At 45.3% G+C, this 24,052-nt stretch overlaps 1 protein-coding gene across 2 annotated transcripts in view; it reads right to left on the reverse strand.

Annotated features, from left to right (window-relative positions):
• The window catches only part of LOC143981065 (uncharacterized), a 201,200-nt gene that overhangs the window by 84,262 nt on the left and 92,886 nt on the right, over positions 1 to 24,052 (reverse strand). For both annotated transcript variants that reach the window (XM_077479051.1, XM_077479052.1), the window contains exon 6: positions 1,982 to 2,102. In XM_077479051.1, coding sequence (XP_077335177.1) covers positions 1,982 to 2,102 — 121 coding nt within the window. The remainder of the gene's footprint in view (positions 1 to 1,981; positions 2,103 to 24,052) is intronic.

The following is a 24,052-nucleotide window of genomic DNA, read 5'->3' on the forward strand; positions in this document are numbered from 1 at the left end:
CGTTGCAGGCTATAGCCTGAAGCGCTGATCGAGCTGGGCAAATCCAACAGGGCGGTTATACCAGAGCTGGGAGAACATGCTGATTATTGCTAGTGGTTATAGCGCCTGGCAATAATTGCATTTTAAAAATCGGACCTGCTGGTTGTACCCAAGTTGATTGATGGATTGACTTGGGAACAATCAGCCTGCCCATAGAAGGTTAGAATCTTAGATGGATTCAAGCCATCTATGGTCGGCTTTAAAAAAACTGAATGCTTTCAACAAAGGTAGCTTGATGCCTTACTGGACATATTTCCCCCTTTCTACATACGCAAAACATGTAATCTCCAAATAGCATCCCCTCCAGGGAAGCACGTGTGATGAAGAATTAACACAGGATCACAGTTGGAAGACATAGAGTGAGTGGTCATCATATAAACAGGAAAAGCCTAAACAAGGAGCTTCTCGTGGTGCTATTTTAATGAAAGCTGCAGATTTATAAAGTTTAGAAAATTACTTCTGTCCGTGGATCAGAAATTTGACTGGAGACCCCGGTACGGCTCCGGTCTGAGGGGCCTGCATGTGGTGGGGACCAGAGGTTGGGGTCTTCCCCCTTCCCCTCCCTTTTCTTTCCTTTCCTCTCCACACTTTCCATCCTATTTGTTTAATAAGGAACTCGATGAGTACCATCTATGTACTAATAAAAAGTACACATTGTCTTTTCATCGACAAATGAGCATCCTGTACTGTGCAAACTAAATATTTGAATATCTTGATATTCTTTTTATACCTAATGTGAAAATGTAAATAAAAACACTGAAACAAAAACGACTTCTGAATTACACCTACATATTAAAGCCTATAAGAGATATTAGTGGCTGGAAAAAGCAATCAAAAAAGAATAATAAGAATAAAAGGAATTCCACTTTTTATTAAAGTGATTGTGAAGATTTAAATTCTAATTTATAAAACTAACAAACATGGTATAGTTAAGAATAGTGATTCAGCACCACACTTGTATACAACTATACAAATGAATACATAAATGTGAATTTAAAAGTCCATCAAATATATAACATAAGATTTTTATACAATTCCATCATTCCAACAAGGAGGGAAACAGGAAGCAAATAATACAAAATTAAAATGAAAAAACAAAAATAAAATATAAAAATATGAAAAATAAAAAAAAAAGTCTATGTGAATATGCTTCACCACCAACAACTGAAATCCTCTAATTAGTGCTTGCTCTTAAATATTATTTTCATGATGTGTAACCACCACCATAGGCCGCTCCTAATATGTCCTTTGTGTAAAACGGGTCTAATGCACTTGTCCCTTTAAGGGCAATATCTAGATGAAGTCTGATCCTTCTTTTATCTCCTCCTGGCCAGCTTTCACTTTGTTATGACATTCACCGATCAAAAAGAAAAAAAATGGACCAGACTTTAAAAGGCAAAATGGAACACATAATATTAATAAAATCCATATTTTTATTATTATATAAATTTATAAAAAAACATGTAAAGAGCATGTGTTGATAATAATCACATACCAATGCGATAAATGCCCAGTAAAAGATCGATGAGAGCTTTTCATCAGAATTTTGCTGGCCGATTTCCGCCAGAAAAAGATTGAGAGCAGGTTCTCAATTTTTCAGATGGAAAAAGTTGCTATCGAAGATTCCGATCGCGTGTATGCAATTCCGACGCACAAAAAGTCATGCATGCTCAGATTCAACCACGAGACAGAAGTTCTTGGCTACCGGCTATTGAACTTCCTTTTTCTAGTCCCATTGTATGGGTTGTACATCAGCGAGTTTTTAACAGTCTGAATTTGGTGTGACCGTGTGTATGCAAGACAGCTTCAGCGAAATCCCATCAGAATTCTGTCGGGAAAACCATAAGAGCTTTTTCCGACCAAAATTCTGATAGTGTGTATGCGGCATAATATAAGATCAATTGTTAACAAAACTGTTACTTTTTTTTTTTTATACTGTTACCTTCTTCTTGGAGGTACGTTTACTAACAAAACTTAGTGTTTCCTTATTTCTTGGTTTATGGTCACTTGTACAAAGACTACTTTCAGCCTCTGCGTCTTGTGGGCTTTGCCTACTTTGGTGCCTGCAAAAGGAGGAGAAAAAAAATTATTACAGATAGCAGACATATGACTGTAATTATTAAATCTCACTGGACTAAGCTAAGAAAAATACCAAAAAAAACAAGCTCCTTTAACCTGGTGTGTTTTTTTTTTTTAACAGAAACGTTTTATTGATTAAAATAAGGCATCTTTACAACTTATGCACATTTCTCGATACATTTATATTTGCAGAGTTCAAACCTTAATCCTAATTCACCACAAAGGAAGGGATAGGGAAAGTGATTCACACTATACATTAAGAGAACAAGCACTCAACCATGGATCCCAGATACCACCAAACTTCTTGGGGCATTTCCGCCCCATATATGTAAGCTTATAAAGCGGCAGCACCGAGTCCACCATTGAGTGCCACTGGGAAATTGTGGGGGGAGACGACTGCTTCCACATCTGCAATAGCACCTTTCTGGCATAGAAACAAAGGTAAAACAGTAGGAGACTCTTATAAGTAGCATGTACCACTGTATCCGTGATTCCCAGGAGAAGCACCTTAGGATCCATGGATACTGAAAGATCAGTGACCGCATTGATGTCTACCAGTACCTGTTGCCAATAACCCTGAATAGTTGAGCACTCCCATGTAACATGGTAGAAGGTACCAATGGCCCGCTGACACTTAGGGCAAAGCTCAGACTGGGCGGGGTAGATCCTGGCCAAGCGTTGAGGGGTGTAATAGGCTCTATGTAGGAATTTCAGCTGGATGAACCTGTCTCTTGCGGAGATTACCGTGGGAAGGTAGTGCTGCAGGGCTGAATCCCATTCCTCCTCAGTGAGGGATGGGATGTCCCCCTTCCAAACCTGAAATAAGGGCGATTCCCCCCCTGGGCGCACACAGGTGAAACGTAGATATAGGGAAGAGAGAATCCTATCCACCCCGCGAGAGGTGAGAAATCTCTCTATCCCATGAGGCTCCACCAGAACCTCCCCCGGGAACTGAGCCTGCGTTGCATGTTTTAGCTGGAGGTACCTGAATAGCATCCAGGAGGGAAGGCCAGAGGCCTCTCTAAGGTCCGGAAAGGGGATGAGAGTCCCAGTAGGCATGATTTGTTCAAGTTTAGTTATTCCAAATCTGGTCCAAAGGCCAGGATCCGGAATAGAGCTAAAATGCAGAAGTCTGGGGTTGCCCCATAGTGGGGTATGAGGGGAGATAGAGTCAGCCGCCTTAACAGTGGCAGCGACTCTGTCCCAAACTTGGATGGTAGTCCGCATCGGGATCGTTACGTGTGGGCTGGATTTGGCTCCCCGATAAACTAAATCTGCCAAAGTTGTATATGAGCCCAAAATCGCCGCCTCCAACGTGACCGCAGGGTTAGATTTAGGCTGAGTAAACCACCAGCGAACTGTAACACCGCCGTCCAATAGTACCGTCGGAAACAGGGCAGCGACAATCCTCCCAGAGATAGCAGAAGCTGCAGCTTGGCCCTAGAGATCCTCGGAACCCTGTCACCCCAGATAAATGAGGAAACAACCCCATCCAGCTTGCGGAAGAATGTGGCAGGGATCGGGACGGGGGTATTTCGAAACACGTATAAAAATTTAGGGAGAAACGTCATTTTAAGTAGGTTAACCCGTCCCACCGGTGTCAAGGGCAGCGTCTTCCAAATTTTACATTTTGCCGTTAGAGCGCGCAGGATTGGGTATAGATTATCTATCAGAAATTGGGAGAGGTCCCTGGATATCTCAATCCCCAAGTACCGAAAACGGGTAACCCTCTGTAGTGGAGATGAGGGGGGCGGGGGGGTAGAATCAGAGAGCAAAAACAAACTGGACTTACCCCAATTAATCCGGACACCCGAGAATTTACCGTACTCGTCAATGATAGATAGGGCCGACGTAAGGGAGTCCGAGGCGTCCCCGAGGTACAGAAGTGCATCGTCCGCATATAACGACAACCTCTCCACCAAGGGACCCACCCGCAACCCCCCCACCCCCTCCGCAGAGCGAAGGAGAATCGCCATGGGCTCAATGGCCAGGGCAAAAAGTCCCGGAGACAGGGGGCAACCCTGCCTAGTGCCTCTGCAGAGGCGAAGGGGGGAAGAGATGACACCACCCGTGCGTATGCGGGCCGTAGGGGAGGCATATAGCTGTTGGATCCAAGCCACAAATTTAGGACCAAACCCAAACCGGTCGAGGACCTGCCAGAGAAAGCCCCACTCCACTGAGTCGAAGGCCTTCTCCGCGTCCAGAGAGGCCACCGCCCCCTCACCCGCCCCTCCCCCCAACCACGCTATGTTCGTAAAGAGACGTCGTAGATTAATATCAGTGCCTTTACCAGGCATAAAACCGGTTTGGTCCCCATGAACTAAAGAGAGTATTACCGTGTTCAGCCTACTAGCCAGTATCTTCGCCAATATTTTAGCATCGACGTTTAGCAAAGATATCGGCCTGTAGGATGAGCACAGCTCTGGGTCCTTCCCTGGCTTCAGTATTAGTACAATGACAGCCTCTGAGAAGGAGTCAGGAAGGGCATTCATCGCTAAGGCCTTGGTGAGGATAGAATGATAGTAGGGGACCACTACTTCTAGATTCGTTTTGTAAAACTCTGACGGGAGTCCGTCAGGACCTGGTGTTTTCCCCGCCTGAAGGGACTTAATCGCCCTCTGGACCTCAACTAAAGTAACAGTGCTTTCCAGGGCCAATGCAGCCTCCCGAGTCAGGGCAGGAAAATCAACCCTATCCAGGAAGGAGGTCAATTCCTCCTGGGAATACGTAGCTTTAGATTCGTAAAGGTGAGTATAATACTGCTCAAACCTAGCGTTAATTTGAATTGGGTCAGAAAGGAGAGTATTATCAGTCCCTCTAATGTTAGCTATGCAGGAGCTCCCCGTCCACTCCGCCGCCAGCCAGGCCAACAACCTCCCCGGTCGTTCACCTTGTTCAAAAATCCGCTGCGTCTGGGGGAGGAGGAAGCGGCGTCAAGAAGCGGTGTGGATCAGCGCTAGCTCCCTGTATGCAGTAAGCATATCCACATGGGAACTAGGGCTCGGGGAGCTGGCATATCGGTCTTCTAGGGTTATTGCTCTACGTTCTGCTTCCGAAAGCATCAGTCGCGGATCTGGGCAATATTAAACTGATACCTTCCCCTGGCGTATGCTTTAAACGCATCCCACACTGAGGCCGGCGGTGCCGAGCCAGCATTGTGGGTCCAATAATCTCCCAGCTCCGACAACATCAGCGGGGCCACCTTTTCATCTGTAATCCAGTACCTGGAAAGTCTCCAAAGCCCCAACCCCGCCACCGAGTCCGTCTGGAGAGTCAGCATCACCGGGGCATGGTCCGAGATGCCGCGTGGCAGGATGGAGACCTCGGAGACCTTTTGCAACAGAGGAGTACTCACATATATCAGGTCTATGCGTGACAGTGTTGCATGCGTAGCCGAGTGGCACGTAAATTGTTTGGCCACAGGGTGCTTCCACCGCCATACGTCATGCAAACCAAACGTTGCAGCCCATCTAGCTAGACCTGTATTAGCTACCCGCCCAGCCGCGAGTCTGTCGATACTCGGATCCGGAGGCATGTTGAAATCTCCAGCAAGAACAACATTAGTCACCGGATAGCTAGCCACAATGGCGAGAATTTTCCTGAGTATCGAGAGGCCCGCCGGCGGTGGTACATAGAGTCCAACCACCAAACCACCACCATGTCTACCCCATCACAGATTGCATGCAAGATAACATATTGCCCGTCCGGGTCCAAGTGTAAATTCAGCAAGCGAAAAGGGAGCGTCTTATGTACCAGAACACTGACTCCCCTAGAATGGGAGGAGAAAGTGGAGTGGTAGTAAGAACCCACCCAGGGCTTTTTAAGCGAGAGAATACGAGAACCCGTAAGGTGTGTCTCCTGTAGAATGCAGATGTGCGGGAGAAACCTCTTCAGGTAAGTAAATACCAGGGAGTGTTTAATTTTGGAATTCATCCCCCGCACGTTCCAGAAGACCAACCTTAGGGGAGCCATAAGAAAAAAAACAAAAATATTGCAGTCCCAACCCCATCACCTCCTCCCATCCCACACATCCCCAGATCAGAGTGGAGAAGCAGAACTCTAAACCTGGAGCTGAAGGGCTCCTTCATACTACAGTGCAGCGAGAAAAGTGCAAACAATCTACCCGGTATGTAGAACCAAGTACCAAACCCAAAGAAACAAACCAATCCCCCCTCCCCCCACCCCGCGCTACCCCCCCAACTTGGGCGCGTTTGAAACCCGAAAAGAAACATGACTCTCAGTGCCTTGGGAGCAATGTACCAAGAGAGCGCCTAGAAGGCACAGTAAAAGTCACCCACGACCAGTCTGCAACTGCACAGTCAGGCGGATAAGCGGTTCTGCAGTATCATCCTCCCTGCGGATAGGGAGTCACCTGGACTAATAGGCCCGGGGGCACAATTCTTGGTGTTGCTTGAAGGTGGGATAAAGAAAAACATTCAATCATATTGCAGAGTGTCCTCTTAAGTAAACCCACACAGAAAATAGAACAGTACAGTCCCCCCTCTCTCCGTCACAGAGGATAGGTATGGTATGCACAACCAACCGTAGTCAGTGTTCCAAGTCCCACAGCCCAACCAAGAAGGGATGAGGAAAGGGAAGGGGAAGGAGGGGGACCACGGATAGGGACAGGGGAACCCAAATGTCATTAGCAGGTCATCCCTCTGAACAGGGTAAGAAGGACATCATAGAGCAAGGCAGCAATGGCTGCAGGAAGGAACCATCAGAAGGAGCAAGTAACAGAGAGGAGTAAAGACCAGCCTCACCGATTAGCGCCGCGGCAGGGACTCCAGCCAGTTGGAGGCTTCCTCAGGCGAGGTGAAGAATCTATGGGTCTCCCCATCCTGTACTCGAAGGCGCGCCGGGAAGAGCATGCTATACTTCAGGCCCTTCTGCCGCAGGGCCATCTTCACATGGTCAAACTGCTTCCTCTGCTTTTGCGTTTCAACCGAAAAATCCGGGAATATCATGAGCCGGGATCCCTCAGAACGGAGTTCTTCCACATTCCTGCTCTCTCTCAACACCAGATGCCGGTCTCTGAAATTTAGGAGGCGTAGAATAAGTGTGCGAGGGGGGGCTCCAGGAGGTCCCCTAGCCGCCGGCATTCTGTGCGCCCTCTCAACCGCGAAAAACGGCGAGAAGGCCGCCTGGGGAAATAGCTGGCGAAAAAGGCGCTCCATATAGGCAGCAGGATTGGAGCCCTCGGACCCCTCCGGTAAACCAATGACCCGGAGGTTGTTCCTCCTATTGCGGTTTTTGGCATCCTCAGCACGGTACTCCAGCGCACGCACTTTAGTGGTAAGGGTATGAAGGGAGGCGGTATGCTCTGCCAGGGTATCCTCCGCAGCCCCCACACGGTTTTCCACCTCCGTCAGCCTGGAGCGGAATTTGTCCATGTCCCTCCTGATCAGCCCCATCTCAAGTTGTATGGTGTCTATCCTTGCTGTCAGCGTGGTTTGGCACGTACCGATGGCCTGCATAAGAGCTGAGAAGTTATCCTGGTCCCGGAGCGCAGGGTCAGCAGAGTCTGTGGCAGCGGCCTGAGACGCCATATCTGAGAGCGTGCAGGGCCGAGGTCCTCCACCGCGAGGCTGGATACGCGGCGTAGCGGCTTTCAGTGGGGTCCCGGACTTCTTCTTACCGGGCATACCACTCCAGGACATCAGTAGCCGGGTTCCAATGACCCCGAGGGTATCGTTATCCGCAAGGAAACATGATAATTAGCAGCGCAGACCACAGAGCTCCCGCACTATGCTTCCACTCCGGTCGCCATCTTGGGCACGCCCCCCAACCTGGTGTGTTAGCTCTGTAAATTAAACCTTAAAGTGTAAGTTCACCTTCACAGAAAATCTGTAAGGCGACCTTACATGGACCCCTCCCATCCCAGACTGCTGTGATCCCCACTGTCAGACACAGAAAAGCCCTTCAGTGGTCCAGGGTTTTGAAACCCCGTGGCCTAATCTCGTGTCCATATCACTCAGGCAGTATGGACTGCAGGGATTCTAATTGGCCAGCACCATCACATGGACGGCTCTGACCAATCAGAAGTTGTCTAGCCGGTACTGTCAGCACTTCAAGGAGAGGAGAGAAAGCCAAAAGGATCTCATATCCCCAGACCGGTGAAGCGGCTTTTCTGTGTCGGATAGCAGGGAATTGCAGCAGTCTGGTATAGTGGGAATGAGGAGGGGGTCCAGTATAAAAGGTCACATTACAGATTTTGGAAACTTCAGCTAAAAACGGAAGTTGAGCTTAAATTTCCTCCTCCTCTGCCACTTTTGGAGGGGTGGGAGGCCAGTTTTGTCAGGTACCTGCTTACACTTCTGCTGGAATCCCCTAGGTAGTTCCACCAGCAAGTTCTTCCACTCCCTCCCTGCTTGCAACCTCCTGGGACACTTAAGGCCGGTTCACACAGGGGGCGACACGAGGCGACACGACTTGCCGTGCCGCGACCTGACAAGTCGCCCCCGTTCTGTACAATGGAACCGTTCTAAGAGGAGCGACTCGAGTCGCTCCGACTCAGAAAAAAGGTTCCTGTACTACTTTTGGGCGACCTCGGGGCGACTTGCATTGACTTCTATACAGAAGTCATTTGCAAGTCGCCGCTGAGGTCGCGGCGAGGCAAGTCGTGTCGCCTCGCATCGCCCCCTGTGTGAACCGAGCCTTACGGTCCCAGGAGGCTGCAGGCCTTTCACAAAGGTCAGCGTGCCTAACATATGTGCAGTGGGGAGCTGCCCGTGCAGCCGCAAGGAGTCACAGCTGGCTTCCCACAGTTAACACGGCAGCAGAGGGGACCCAAAAACTGGCAAAGAACTGGCGTGGGTTAGGACAGTGAAGTGTCCTTTTATTAAAAGTACAAGTACAGTGAAACCTTGGTTTGAGAGCATTTTGCAAGACAAGCAAAATTTTTGATGATTAAAACAGGCACATCTAAGTATGCAGGCATCTGTGGTAAAGCTGTCCACATAGACAGACTTTTGCATCGCCATCAATGTCGTCCCTTCCATGCTGCTCTCCACAATCACTTCAAGCCTCGCTTTCAGATCATTCTACTGCAGGATAGTCTTCCCAGTCATGATTGCAGACTGATAGCGGTGAGATCCATACTGCTAAACTTAAGAGGCGCCTCTCTTCCCTTTTATACTCTGGAGCTCCTGCTGGATTTTGCTTCTAATCCCCTTGTGGAGGCTTCCATTTGTGGATGGACATTTTATGGTTACACAACCCATCACATTGTTATAATCTTTTTATATGGACTATAAACTGAAGGACCACTGAATAAATGGTTGTGTAATGAATCATCTGAGTTTCCATTATTTCTTATGGGGAAATTCGCTTTGATATACAAGTGCTTTGGATTACAAGCATGTTTCCGGAACAACCAGTTTGCAATCCAAAGTTTTACTGTACTGTAGCTGCTGACTAATTTTTTTTTACACTGAAGAACCTCTTTAAAAGATACAAAGGTATACACTAAGGTAAACTCTAAGTGGAAAGGTGTTAATATAAAGTGATGCTTTATATAGAGGTTACTGTTAAATATGCAGCAAAGATTTGGACCTTTCCATAGATAAGCATACTGGAGACTTTACTTGTGTAAAAGTGAAGGGGCCCTGCCTGAGTTACATCTGTGTTTAATTTACCACTCACAGCCTATTAAGCACTCACTCCAGATGGCTTATGATATTTACAAAGGAACAAGCAGAATGAAAACAAACATTTGTGGCATGTTTTAGATGCAGGCAGAGCTGGTTTGAGTTAAGCACAGGAAAAAGTCCTGCTATGGGGAGACACTGAAGACGAGAAACGGTCATGTTCTCTGCAAAATCTTCCATAGTTTGACACCCATACTCTCACAGCTGAAGTGAATTTGAGCAGCAATTAAAATGAAACATTATTAACAACTTGCCGTCCACAATACGTATAAACACGTCACTGGACTTCAAGCGGTTAAAACAATCAGCAATGTCAGGGGTGAGCTCGGTACTGTTTTTAGCGGACTTTTGTTGTTTTTAGTAAAAAATTATTCAGGCAGTTCTAGAGCTGCCAGATCCCCTTTACTTCATCATAATAAGTGTCACACATCAGTTCCCTGATCTCCCCTGTGATGAATGAACCCAGAAGCAATGAGCATTTAGTCACTTCTGGGATCAGAAATGTCATTCCCTGGCTACTGTGGCCAAATAAGCTGCCAATCAGGCATAATCTATGCTTGATTAGCTGCAGTGGAGGGCAGATGTTGACATTAGGAGTCTAACAGACTCCTGATGACTGCATAAAGAAGACTTGTCACCTGCCTATGCCGTCACGCAAGGGGTAAAAAAGTTGGCCCGAGCACACACACAAATACAAATGCATGTGCAGGGAGTGCACATGTACAGTATCTCACAAAAGCGAGTACACTCCTCAGATTTACATATATACAAAATGGAGTTGCGTCAAGTAAAAAGATACCAAACATGTTAATCCTTAAAATTTTGTGTGCCCGTGAAATAACAAAAAAAGGACAGTACTGAAAATTGTCTGTAGGGAACAGCTTAAATCCTTTACAGGTCATCAGTTCAGACATACCTTACATGTGTGGTGCAGTTGGTTTTCGTATACAGTGTCTTACAAAAGTGAGTACAGCCCTCACATCTTTGTAAATATTTTATATCTTTTCATGTGACAACACTGAAGAAATGACACTTTGCTACAATGTAGTGAGTGTACAGCTTGTATAACAGTGTAAGTTGGTGCTGGGGACCTTGTGCTGTCCCCTCGAAATAATTCAACACATAGCCATTAATGTCTAAGTCGCTGGCAACAAAAGTGAGTACACCCCTAAGTGAAAATGTCCAAATTGGGCCCAACGTGTCAATATTTTATGTGGCCACCATTATTTTCCAGCACTGCGTTAACCCGCTTGGGCATGGAGTTCACCAGAGCTTCACAGGTTACCACTGGAGTCCTCTTCCACTCCTCCATGATGACATCATGGAGATGGTGGATGTTGGAGACCTTGCGCTCCTCCACCTTCCATTTAAGGGTGCCTCACAGATGCTCAATAGGGTTTAGGTCTGCAGACATGTTTGGCCAGTCCATCACCTTTACCCTCAGATTTTTTAGCAAAGCAGTGGTCTTCTTGGAGGTGTGTTTGGGGTCCTTACCTTGAAATGCTGCCCTGTGGCCCAGTCTCCGAAGGGATCGTGCTCTGCTTCAGTATGTCACAGTACATATTGGCATTCATGGTTACCTCAAACTCCCCAGTGTCAGCAGCACTCATGCAGTCCCAGACCATGACATTCCCACCACCATGCTTCACTGTAGGCAAGACACAATTATCTTTGTACTCCTCATCTGGTTGCCGCCAGACACGCTTGACACCATCTGAACCAAATAAGTATAATTTGGTCTCCTCAGACCACAGGACATGGTTCCAGTAATCCATGTCATTAGTTTGCTTGTCTTCAGCAAACTGTTTGCAGGCTTTCTTGTGCATCATCTTTAGAAGAGGCTTCCTTCTGGGATGACATCCATGCAGACCAATTTGATGCAGTGTGCGGCGTATGGTCTGAGCACTGATAGGCTGACCCTCCACCACTTCAACCTCTGCAGCAATGCTGGCAGCACTCATATGTCTATTTCCCAAAGACAACCTCTGGATATGATGCTGAGCATATGCACTGAACTTCTTTGGTTGACCATGGCAAGGCCTTTTCTAAATGGAACATGTCCTGTGAAACTGCTGTATAGTATTTGCCACCCTGCTGCATCTCAGTTTCAGAGTTTCTTCTTATAGCCCAGGCCATATTTATGTAGAGCAACAATTCTTTTTTTCAGATCCTCAGAGAGTTCTTTGCCATAAGGTGCCATATTGAACTTCCAGTGACCAGTATGAGAGAGTGAGAGCAATAACACCAAATTTAACACACCTGCTTCCCATTCACACCTGAGACCTTGTAACACTAACAAGTCACATGACACAGAGGAGGGAAAATGGCTAATTGGGCCCAATTTGGACATTTTCACTTAGGGGTATACTCACTTTTGTTGCCAGTGTTTTAGACATGAATGGCTGTGTGCTGAGTATTTTAAGGGAACAGCAAATTTACACTGTTATACAAGCTGTACACTCACTACTTTACATTGTAGCAAAGTATAATTGCTTCAGTGTTGTCACATGAAAAGATATAATAAAATATTTACAAAGAATGTACTCACTTTTACTGTATACTAAAACCAACTGCACCACACGTGAGGTATATCTAAACTGATGACCTGTAAAGGATTTAAGCTGTTCCCTACAGACAATTTTCAGTAATGTCCTTTTTTCGTTATTTCACGCAAAATTTTAAGGATTAACATGTTTGGTATCTTTTTACTTGACGCAACCCCATTTTGTATATTTTAACAAAATTGGGTGCTGTGTTTGTATGCAGTAAAATTATTTTGTGCGCATTTTTTATTGATATCATGCAGCATAAAATTGAAAATGTCACCATTTTACTCTACAGAGCTTCTGCTTTCACATACTGTAATGTATAACAGTTTGGGGGGTTTTAAAGCATTGAAAAAAAAAAAATTTAATAAAAAATTTAAAAACTGCCCCATCAAAGCTGTTGGGGGTTTTAAAGACTCCTGTATGATGTTGGTCTTAACATATCTCCAATCTAGGTACTACATAATGCACAAGCCTCAGATTACAGAAAAAAACGTCCTTTACTTTGCCCGTCTGATGTAAATCCTTTGTGTATGCCTCTTAAGCCCGGTACACACTATCATTTATTTTCGTTCAACCCAGCAGGCTGAATGAAAAAAAAAAGAACTGAAGAACCTGGGAAGAGTTCACTGAACTATCTGATGTTAGTACAGCGATCTCACCGCTGAGCTATTGTGTTCTGACAGGGGGACTGTCCCCCCACCAGAACACACCAGTCAGCATTGTCTGCCAGCGGTGATCGAATGTGGATCGGATGCCGTTTTTCCATGATGCCCGTTCAACAGGAGCCAGCCTTTTGGCCAGCTTTTTATCGGACAGCCTGGTGTACACACGGGCCAAATATCACCTGGCATCGGCCTGTTCAAAAGAAATCTGCCAATACCAGCAGATATTCGGGCCTGTGTGTATCAGGAAATACAATCCTAGTCACTGAAGCACACAATGGGAGTTTTTAAGCAAAAGAGGCAGTATTGGTAATCCAGAAAGCAGTGGGCATGACTAAGTGTGGCCTGATTCACAAGCAATATGCTAAGCCTCCATTCACACCAGAGCGTCTCGTCATACGATTTGAGAGGTCAAATTGCATGAAAAGTCGCACCTTACTTTCCACGATTGCACTGGTAAAGTGGATGCGGTGCAGACTTTGCGGTGCAGCGTCGATTTAAAAAACTGGATTTTTTACTTACCATAAAATCCTTTTCTCTGAGGTCATTGACAGACAGCGCTACATTATTCATAAGCATGCAGTTATATCGCCCCCTACAGGAATAGTACACTAGGCAGAAAAAAAATAGGATTTTTTGTACTTACCGTAAAATCTCTCTTTCTCTATAATTCACCGACCGACACAGCTCCTCTCTGTAACAAAATGGGTTGTTAGCCCTATTACTGGAAATTACTAGGCAAAGTTGTAATACACCACTTCAGAACTTTAGTTCCACCCAGGGGGGCGGTCCCTTCGGCTACAATCCCCACACTCTGCCCTAGCAGTCTCAGTACGTCAACAAACAGTATAACGTAAAGAGAAAAAAGGGAGGGGCGGGTGCTTTGTCTGTCGGTGAATAACAGAGAAAAGGATTTTACGGTGAGTACAAAAAAATCTAATTTTCTCTTATATTCACCAACTGACACAGCTCCTCTCTGTAACAAAATGGGATATCCCCAAGCAGTGCCAAATTTTTTTCCTTGATGGAGCGCAGCGACTACTGAGCAAACTGATTCCACTCTGAACCTCTGCACTTTCACAAAGTGATTGAGTGCTTTTAAGTCCAAGATTGGACGTACCCCTTCCTTCTTGGGAACCACAAACAGATTTCAGTAGAATCCCTGGAAGCGTTCCGGAACCGGTGCAACCATCCTGCGATTCAGCAGGTCCCTTACTGCCCCCAAGAGGGAAAGAATCCATTTGGTGGCCAAGAGAGAAACTATCTTGTAGCCTGTGGAAATCTGATCACAGACCCATTGGTCGGATAATCGGGAGGACCACTGGGCTGCAAACTCCCGAAGGTGACCCCCCACCTGAGACAAGGGTGGGGACAAACCTTCATGCGGTATCACTTTTATTAACAGGCTTGCGATTCCAGGGATTTTTCTGACCGTCTGTGGGCATCCTGTCGGGCTGGGGATGTTTAGTTGAAGCTCCGGGCAGACGAAAAAGCCGATTGTGAGCCGAAAAAGAGGGCCCTTGCCTACGGCGTGGCTCCTTAGCTTTCCTGGCCTGTGGGAGTAGGATATGCTTAACACCAGTGGCATTTTTAATAATGTCATCTAACGAGGCCCCAAAGAGCCGGTTACGCAAAAACTTAATAGAGTCCTTGTTTTAAAGAGAGCAATTCAAGTCCCACAGGTGCAGTAGAGAAAAAGGGGATGTACCCTCTGATCCTCAGGATTATGACATGCGAACACCAATGTGCCAATACCACCACCATAGCAGATGCAGGCTTACCAAATATATCTGACCCAAAAGAATGTATATTCCAAGGGTCAAACACGCTTTTTTTAGGATGACTGTAGAGCAATTAAACCCATGGGCGCCGGAACACCAAACTCAGTGGGGAAATTTCTTCCAAACACCAATGAATATAGAACAGGTTTCCTCCAATCACATGACAGGCCAAACTCCCAAGGATGGACATATGGGATAAAAAGATGAGGCCATATAGCGTAATTCCATAAAAAATTCAATTTATTAAAAGGGTATCAAACTCACATTTAGGTAGTTGATCAAGCGCTTTAAATATAAAATGGCGGCAGTGGAGTCCTCCCAACGTGTTTCGTCTTACTCAGTTTTGACTCCCACCTTAATAACCTGTACACTTAATTCATGAGGCCATCAAGGTTCGAATTATAACCAAGATATGGCACATCAAATCGTCGAACATGCGCTCAACACCTTTATTTGTTAAAACTTCCTATATTTCAGATATGATTATGTATTGGAACGTACGATCCCCGGAAGTAGCGTAGTATAACACACCACGTCACTTCCGGATAATTACCACATGAGATGCAAACGTGCGGGGCTACGTCTCTTAATTTATCAGAGCTCTTCCGCTATAGTGCGCAAATCAGCACATCCGGAAATGACTTAGTAGATCGTCACTTCCGGAAAGTACTAGAAAGGACGCCTGAGTGTGCAAACCACACCTCGGTATCGCTACACCGTTTGCGTGTCACTTGCGCTCCACGGACAGGCTTGCGTTCCCACTATTAAAATAGATCTGTTATTTACCTTCCTGTTTCCTCCAAAACTGGAGTGTATTGGGCAACTCAAACTAGTCAACCCATCTAGCTAATATTATGATCATTAGGTTTTCATAAAGCGGAGCAATACATTTACCCATTACTGATAAAATTATGAATAATAAAATTACAATAAAAATAAAAATTGTATAATTTTCTCTCAATATACTCCGCGTTCAATAGAGCCAACGCATGCAGAATAGATGACCATACTCTGCAGGTATACCTCAAAATTGGGAAATATATCCCGGAGTGGTTTTATCACGCTTTGACACAAAAAGAGAGGTAAACCCAGCCATAGAGCTAATCATATACAAAGCCATCTCAAATGTATATAAAAAAGGATATACAATAAAGTATGCATACAATCGAGCATATCACATATTCCAGGTCCCACAAAATATGATTTACTGAAAAAAAAAGAAAGGGATAGACCCTTATAATCTAGGCCTCATTAATAAAAGCATTAATGTCCCACTCCACATTCAAACCAAACGGGGAGTGGGACTGGAGCTTATATCCAATAAGTCTCTAACCGAGACACCCCTCTCGTCATAGCTCCTGCCCTCCATGGGGGTACATATTTATCTATGGCAACAAATTGTGTTCCCTTCGGATTACGGTTATGGAATTCTCTATAGTGTCTAGGGACAGTATGTTTGGAATCCCTGCTTTTGATTAAGGCAATATGTTCCCCTACTCTAACTGAGAATGTCCTTGTTGTTCGTCCGACATATTGCTTGCCACAAGGGCAAGTAATTAAATACACCACATATCGGGTACTGCGCGTACAGAACGTTTTGATGTTATATTTATTATTGGTAACCGATGATTTGAACTCGGTTGTTTTATGTTTCCCTAATGTGTTATGTTGACACACTCCACATCTCTTACAGGGAAAAAAAACAATTAAACTGTGAAAAAAAGAAGGACGAACAGGTGGATTTATGATATTTGGTGCAATGCGGCTTTGTAGAGAGGGTGCCCTTTTAAAAAGGACCTTTGCTCTTTCCGGTAGTTTAGAACCTAAAACAGAATCGTTCCTGAGAACATCCCAATGTCTATTTACAATAGTTTTTATTTGTCTGTGTTGCATTGAAAATGATGTTAGCATAGCCTATTTAAAACTCTCATCGGATTCCCGTTGAGGTTTTGATGGCTAAAAGGGAATCTCTACTAACATTGGTTACCTTTTGTAGCTCCAACTCAAGAGTTCTGAGGTCATACCCTTTGTCAAGAAATCTCTGGTTCAAGATCTCCGCTTGCGCATTAAAGGAGTCCACGTTAGAGAAATTCCTACGGAGTCTAAGAAATTGGCTCAGTGGAACCAAACTCAACCACGATTTATGGTGGCAGCTGTCCATGGAAATGAAACCATTACGGTTTGTGGGCTTGAAATGTGTTTTAAACTCAAACCTATTGTTAACTAATTCTATTTCAAGATCCAAAAAATTGATCTTACTAGTGCTCATTTCGTATGATAACATTATACTCCTATCATTAGAATTTAAGAGATCAAAAAATTCTCGCAAAGACTGCGGAGTGCCAATCCACATGAGGATGTCATCTATATAACGCACCCACAGAACAAGCGATGGGTTCTGTTGGGCATAGACGACATCCTCCTCCCATTTGGCCATGAGGAGATTTGCGAGGCTGGGGGCAAATTTAGCCCCCATTGCCACACCACGTTGTTGGAGATAATAACGCTCATTAAACCAAAAGTAGCTATGTTCGGTAGCGAATTCTAAAAGTTCTACAAGATATTCGCATTGGAATGTTGCAAGGGAATGCTCACGTTCAAGAAAATGGCGAACTGCTTCTATGCCACTCCCATGCGATATGCATGTATACAGAGAGGCCACATCCGCCATAGTAATGATATAATGGTCCTGAAGTTTAATACTTTCTAATTTTCTTATTGTAGCACCCGTATCCTTAAGATATGATGGTGTTTCCTTGACAAGGGGATGTAAATAAAAATCTATATAAACGGCCTATACGTGAGGTTATTGAGTTGATACCACTCACTATAGGTCTTCCCGGGGGATTGATCGGATCCTTGTGTATTTTGGGTAAATAATATATTGTGGGTATTCATGGAGCTAAAGGAATTAAAAAGGATTTCTCTTTATTATTCAAAAATCTCAACTCATGACCCCTGTTGATGAGATCCTTGAGTTGTCTTTTATACGCATTAGTGGGGTTATTTGGAAGTATTTTGTATTTACCTGGTTCGCTTAAAATTCTATGTATTTCTGTCTCGTATTGTTCCTTATGTAAAAAAACGATCCCACCACCCTTATCCGCGGGAGGTATGACCACATCTTTTCGATCACATAAAGACTTAAATCCATCCATTGCAAAGGGCAGCTGGTAATTATACTTTACCGGGAGTTTGGCAAGATCCCTGAGTACTAGATCCCTAAAAGTTTTCACTACTGGGCCGTGGGCACCGGGGGTGTAAATAGAGAAGAGTTGGATAGTCCCAAGTGGACAGTCCCTGAGGTGTTATTAAATACTGTTGAATATTAATTTTACGTATATATTTGTGTATATTGATAAAGGTGTTGAATTTATCCAATTTCTTAGGTGGTGCATATTTCAACCCTTTATCTAGGGCGGACATTTCTTCTTGAGTAAATGTTTTCGTGCTCAAGTTAAAAACTCCCTGTCCTGCTAAATCCTTCTCTTTCCTCCTCTGTAATCTCCTTCCCCCTCGGCACCCTCTCTTGGATCTTGGCCTCGTTTTTTTTTGTGTACGGGTCCTCGTGAAGACCCTGATTCTCATAATTATTAGACTGGTTATATGTATATGGAGACACACCATAACCATTATGCATGGTTTCAGGGTCTCGTAGGTCTCTGAGTGGAGAAAACTTGTTCTGTATAGGGACCGTAGCTGTATTATAATACTAGGGTCCCCTATAATAAGAATTGGACTGTCCTCCATCCCTTGGTATAGGAGAACGATATGGTGAGTTTTTATACTCCCTCCGTGGATAGGTACCTGAATTATAAGGGTGTCCCCTAGGTTGGCCCATTCCACCTCTTTTTCCGCGATGATTTCCCCTCCCTCTATGAAGGTTGTTGGGAGTGGGGATTGTAATGGGGTACCCTTTGGTGTGATGTTTGTGGGTCTCCATCGGTCCTTCTCTGCACTGCCTCACTATATGACATTAGAGGCATGCTATTCATTTTTGGCGCAGAAGGGCCAGGCGAGGTTGTTGCTTGTGTATTTTGAAACAATTTTTGCCAACCAAACACCATACCAGTTTTGTAATCGTTTACATCTCTAGAGTACTTTTGTTGTTTTTTATATTTTTGTTCTCGGTCTTCCTTTTCCAAATGATTTTGTAAATTGGGAGAGAGAGAATTATACTCTGGGGAATTTTTATATACCACCAGTTTCTCTTTAATTTATTTGATTTCCTTATCCAGAGATATTAACCTGTTATTTTTCTTAGTAATCAAGAAACTCAAAAAATGTATACCTGCAACATTAAAGTATTTGAACCAAGAGTCCAAATCCAACTCGCCCTGTTGGGGGTGTACATCCCACCTCAGGCTCCAGGGGACCATGTGTTCAGCAATATATTGTTGCAAGAACACCAAGTCTCACTGTAACACACTAAAATGGATATTTTGGAGGGGTGTCTCGGTTAGAGACTTATTGGATATATGAGCTCCAGTCCCACTCCCCGTTCGGTTTGAACGTGGAGTGAGACATTAATGCTTTTATTAATGAGGCCTAGATTATAAGGGTCTATCCCTTTCTCTTTTTTTTTTCAGTAAATCATATTTTGTGGGACCTGGAATATGTGATTTTCTCGATTATATGCATACTTTGTTGTATATCCTTTTTTATATACATTTGAGATGGCTTTGTATATGATTAGCTCTATGGCTGGGTTTACCTCACTTTCTGTGTCAAAGCGTGATAAAACCACTCCGGGATATATTTCCCAATTTTGAGGTATACCTGCAGAGTATGGTCATCTATTCTGCATGTGTTGGCTCTATTGAACGCGGAGTATATTGAGCGAAAAATATATACTATTTTTATTTTTATTGTCATTTTATTATTCATAATTTTATCAGTAATAGGTACATTTATTGCTCCGCTTTATGAAAACCTAATAATCATAATATTAGCTAGATGGGTTGACTAGTTTGAGTCGCCCAATACACTCCAGTTTTGGAGGAAACAGGAAGGTAAATAACGGATATATTTTAATAGGTGGAACGCAAGCCTGTCTGTGGAGTGCAAGTGACACGCAAACGATGTAGCGATAGCGAGGTGTGGTTTGCACGCTCAGGCGTCCTTTCTAGTACTTTCCGGAAGTGACGTGTGACGATCTACTAAGTCATTTCCGGATGTGCTGACATGTGCACTATAGTGGAAGAGCTCTGATAAATTAAGAGACACAGCCCGCACGTTTGCATCTCACGTGGTAATTATCCACAAGTGACCGGGTGTGTTATACTGCACTACTTCAGGGGATCATACGTTCCAATACATAATCATTTCTGAAATATAGGAAGTTTTAACAAATAAAGGTGTTGAGCGCATGTTCGACTATTTGATGTGCCATATCTTGGTTATAATTCAAACTTTGATGACCTCATGAATTAAGTGTACAGGTTATTAAGGTGGAACGCAAAACTGAGTCCCAATTGAGGCTTGGAATGCACGCCAGGCGGCCATATTGGCCCAAAAACTGGAAGTGACACGCATTGACACAGGAAAGCGGAATCTCGCCCATTGGGCCTAATTGTTTATATAAGTAAGTTCGGCTGCAGTGGAGAGACACCCCAGATGATGTCAGTCATCCTAAAAAAAGCGTGTTTGACCCTTGGAATATACGTTCTTTTGGGTCAGATATATTCGGTAAGCCTGCATCTGCTAAGGTGGTGGTATTGGTGGTATTGGCACATGGGTGTTCGCATGTCATAATCCTGAGGATCGGAGGGTACATCCCATTTTTCTCTACTGCACCCGTGGGACTTGAATTGTTCTCTTTAAAACAAGGACTCTATTGAGTTTTTGCGTGAATTATTTTCCTTTTTTGTATATTCTTTGCATATATGTGAATACACGTCTGCACTGAAGTTGTGTAATATTAATTTTTGTTAATTAGTAAAATATATGAGTCCACACATGGGTATGACAAATTTGGTCACTGATTTGTGCACTTAGTTTCTTTTGTCAGCACTACACTTTTGCATTGTTTATGTTGTTTGAACTAAAATATCCATTTTAGTGTGTTAGCTGCTTTTTATACTCAGATAGCACAGTGTTTTTGGTATTAGAAATTCCAAAGAGCCGGTCGCCAAGGAAAGGAAGATCCGTCAGGGTTCTTTTGGATGCCTGGTCAGCAGACCAGCATTTTAGCCAAATTAGGCGCCTCAGCACCACAGCTGACACTGAAGCCCTGGATAACAGAGGGAGAGTATCCAGGGCCGCGTCACAGACCTACTTAAGGCCTTGCACTAGTTGGTCTGCTAGTTCCACGCAGAAAGGGGAAGCCTGTTGCTCTCCCAATTTGCGGTGCAAAAGTTTTGCCCACTCAGTTAGTGTCTGCAAAACAAGTGTGGATACCAGTACAGGTCCCACAACTGACCCCAGTGGGATCCTTGAATGCAGGAGTCCCCTCAACTGGGTTTGTGGTTACTTTATTTAACCTGGATACGACCGGAGGAGCCGACCACTTTTTGAGAAGGCTTTCCTCAAAGGGGTAACGCACCGCCATGTATTTGGGGACCGAAAAGGTCCGTTGTGGGCGACCCCATTCCTTGTAAATGAACTTGTCAAAGTAAGTCAGATACGGGAACACCTAAGGTGAACGTGCAGGTTTGCGGGACCCAAAAGGGACCGGTACATCAGCAGAGGGATCCGCTGGCTCCTGAGTCTTCAGGGTATCATGCACAGCTGTGATAAGTGTTCCAACAAGCTCTTTGTCGTTCACGGGCCTGGACGGGACTCATCCTCACTGTCCGAACCATCCTGGTCAGCGTCATCTGACAAGTTAGAGCAGGGGTCACCGGCCTCAGCAGGACCCGAGTCTGCGTCAGAGCTCTCCCCAGAGGAAGGGGGGGGGGGGGCAGGGGCTGCTTTTTAGCAACTTTCTTCCCACGCACCGCCTCTATCTTGGCAACGAACGAATTGAGGAACCGCCGTCAGGGTGTCCATGGGAACCGCGCAGACCGCAGGTGACTCGGTTGCATTTGCCTGGATTTCGGGGGAAGAAACACCAGTTTCTGAAGCCATGCTGACCCTACCCTGTCTGCCACCCGAAGGGGACTTAGGACAGTGACAGTCCCACCCTCCTTGCTGCTGCTGACTGAGGGGTTCTAACCCTCCGGACTCACCACCCTGAGGAGTTCTGCACTGTATACAGCAGTGCTTGTAGCCCCCTAATGCTCCCAGATGCAGAGGGACCAAAGCTGTGTCGGTGGCAGCCCGTCAGAACGATTGGTGAACGATCGGTGAGCGATCTGAAAAACGTGTCCAGATTACATAGAAAGCCTGCCAGCGCTCTGAGGACAAAACAGGAAGCTGAGGGCACAGGAAGCTGCTGCTAGAGCACAAAAAAAGTCCGGCTTCAAGAAAATGGCCGCCAGTGTTCTGAATAGGGAATCACCGGGAAAATGGGCGCTTGAAGCCCAGAAGCATGCTGTCCCTTGCCCACACTGAAAATGGCCACCAGCCAGTGCCATGAGAGGCAGAAAGAAACATGTGGCAGACACAGCGCTGCACTGACACATGGGCAACCCTCACAGACACCTCCCAGGATTAAGCACTCAGGACCCAGGCACCCCAGTACAGCCAGAACCCAGGTGAGGGCCCACACACACTGCTCAGCATCCATGCACAGCCCCCCTCGTGAGGGAGGGGAGTTAGGGACAGGGGAGAGAAGAGAGAGGGGTGAGGAGGCCCCCGAATCGACCTCCCAGGGAACTCCTAGCTGCTCAACCCTGCCGAGACAGGGAGAGCCGTACTTACCAGTCCTGAAGACCTGGGAGACATTCCATTGTAGCCAACTCCTGATCAGTACAGGGAAGGATACTGGCCCGGCATACTGTGACGCAGACGTCAGTAGCTCCGGTCATATGTATGCCCCGGAGCATAATAGCTCACGACCACCTCTGGAGCGGAGGTATGTCGTGCCCTGCTGTTAAGTGAACCAGCCTGCCACCCAGCCGGCTGTTGATAGAAGAACACAGAATCATTCATCTTGTGCAAAAAGCCAAGCTTCTGCATCAACAAAAACACGGACTTATGGGCCCGCAGGGTTCCTTGGTCTATCTCCTTCACTAGGCAAAATAAAACGGAGACTGCTAGGGCAGAGTGTGGGGATTGTAGCTGAAGGGACCGTCCCCCTGGGTGGAACTAAAGTTCTGAAGTGTTGTATTACAACTTTGCCTAGTAATCTCCGGTGATAGGGCTAACAACCCATTTTGTTACAGAGAGGAGCTGTGTCGGTCGGTGAATATAAGAGAAAAAGACTTGACTATGCCTATATGCACAGTCCTAGGTGATATACACCCCCCCCCCCCCTCTCTGCTATAGGCCTTCAGTTTAGTAACAAGCAGTGTCAGAAGCATCAAAACTCCTTAGAGGGGTGGGTGCTGTGTCTGTCAATTAACTCATAGAAATGGATTTTACGGTAAGTCAAAAATCCAATTTTGTCTTTCGTTCATTGATAGACGCAGCACTCCATTATTCAGAACCATAGGGACGACCGAATGCAGTGCCGAACATGAGGGGTGGGCCAACAAAAAAATCCCAAGGCTAACACAAGAGCCAATCGGGAAACAGAAGCTCAACACAGAAACAAACTGGAGCCCAACCTGAACAATACCCCTTCAAGAGGGAATAGACCCCTCTAAACAGCAGCCTGCAACACCTTGCGGTCAAAATAAGTATCCTCAGATGCCAGTACATCCACGTTTTAGAATTTTGTGAAAGTGTACACCGACGTCCAAGCAGCCGCCTTACAAACCAGCGCAGCTGATGCGTGATGATGGAAGGCCAAAGAAGCAACAAGCAGCCAAGTAGAATGCACCGTAATGGGAAAGGAGGAACCCAACCCCTGAAAGAATAAGATAAAGGAATGGTAGCACTCTGAGACTCCAAAATATGCTTGATGTTACCTTTATTGTCATTAACTTGTCAGACAAACACAGGAAAAGCAGTTGACGCGTTTCACATATGATAGCTTGCTTGTTCACAACAATAGCACTCACCAGGCAGGCTATTTAAGGAATTCGTCCCAATCAGTCTACACCCAAAACCAACTGCCTCGGGTGGTGCTACGTGCAAAAAACATTGCAACTGACATGCTTAAAAACATTGCAATATTTAAAAATGTATATTTACACATTTTTAAACATTAGTATTTTGGAGTCTCAGAGTGCGACCATTTCTTTATCTTATTCGTGTTGAACGGTGGTGAGCTGGGGTCTGCACCTGATAGCCATCTTGCACCTGAT

The sequence above is a fragment of the Lithobates pipiens genome, unplaced genomic scaffold (assembly GCF_037356315.1).
Source record: "Lithobates pipiens isolate NorthernLeopardFrog02 unplaced genomic scaffold, aLitPip1_a1.2 Scaffold_1, whole genome shotgun sequence".
In the NCBI taxonomy this organism is placed as follows: Eukaryota; Metazoa; Chordata; class Amphibia; order Anura; family Ranidae; genus Lithobates; species Lithobates pipiens.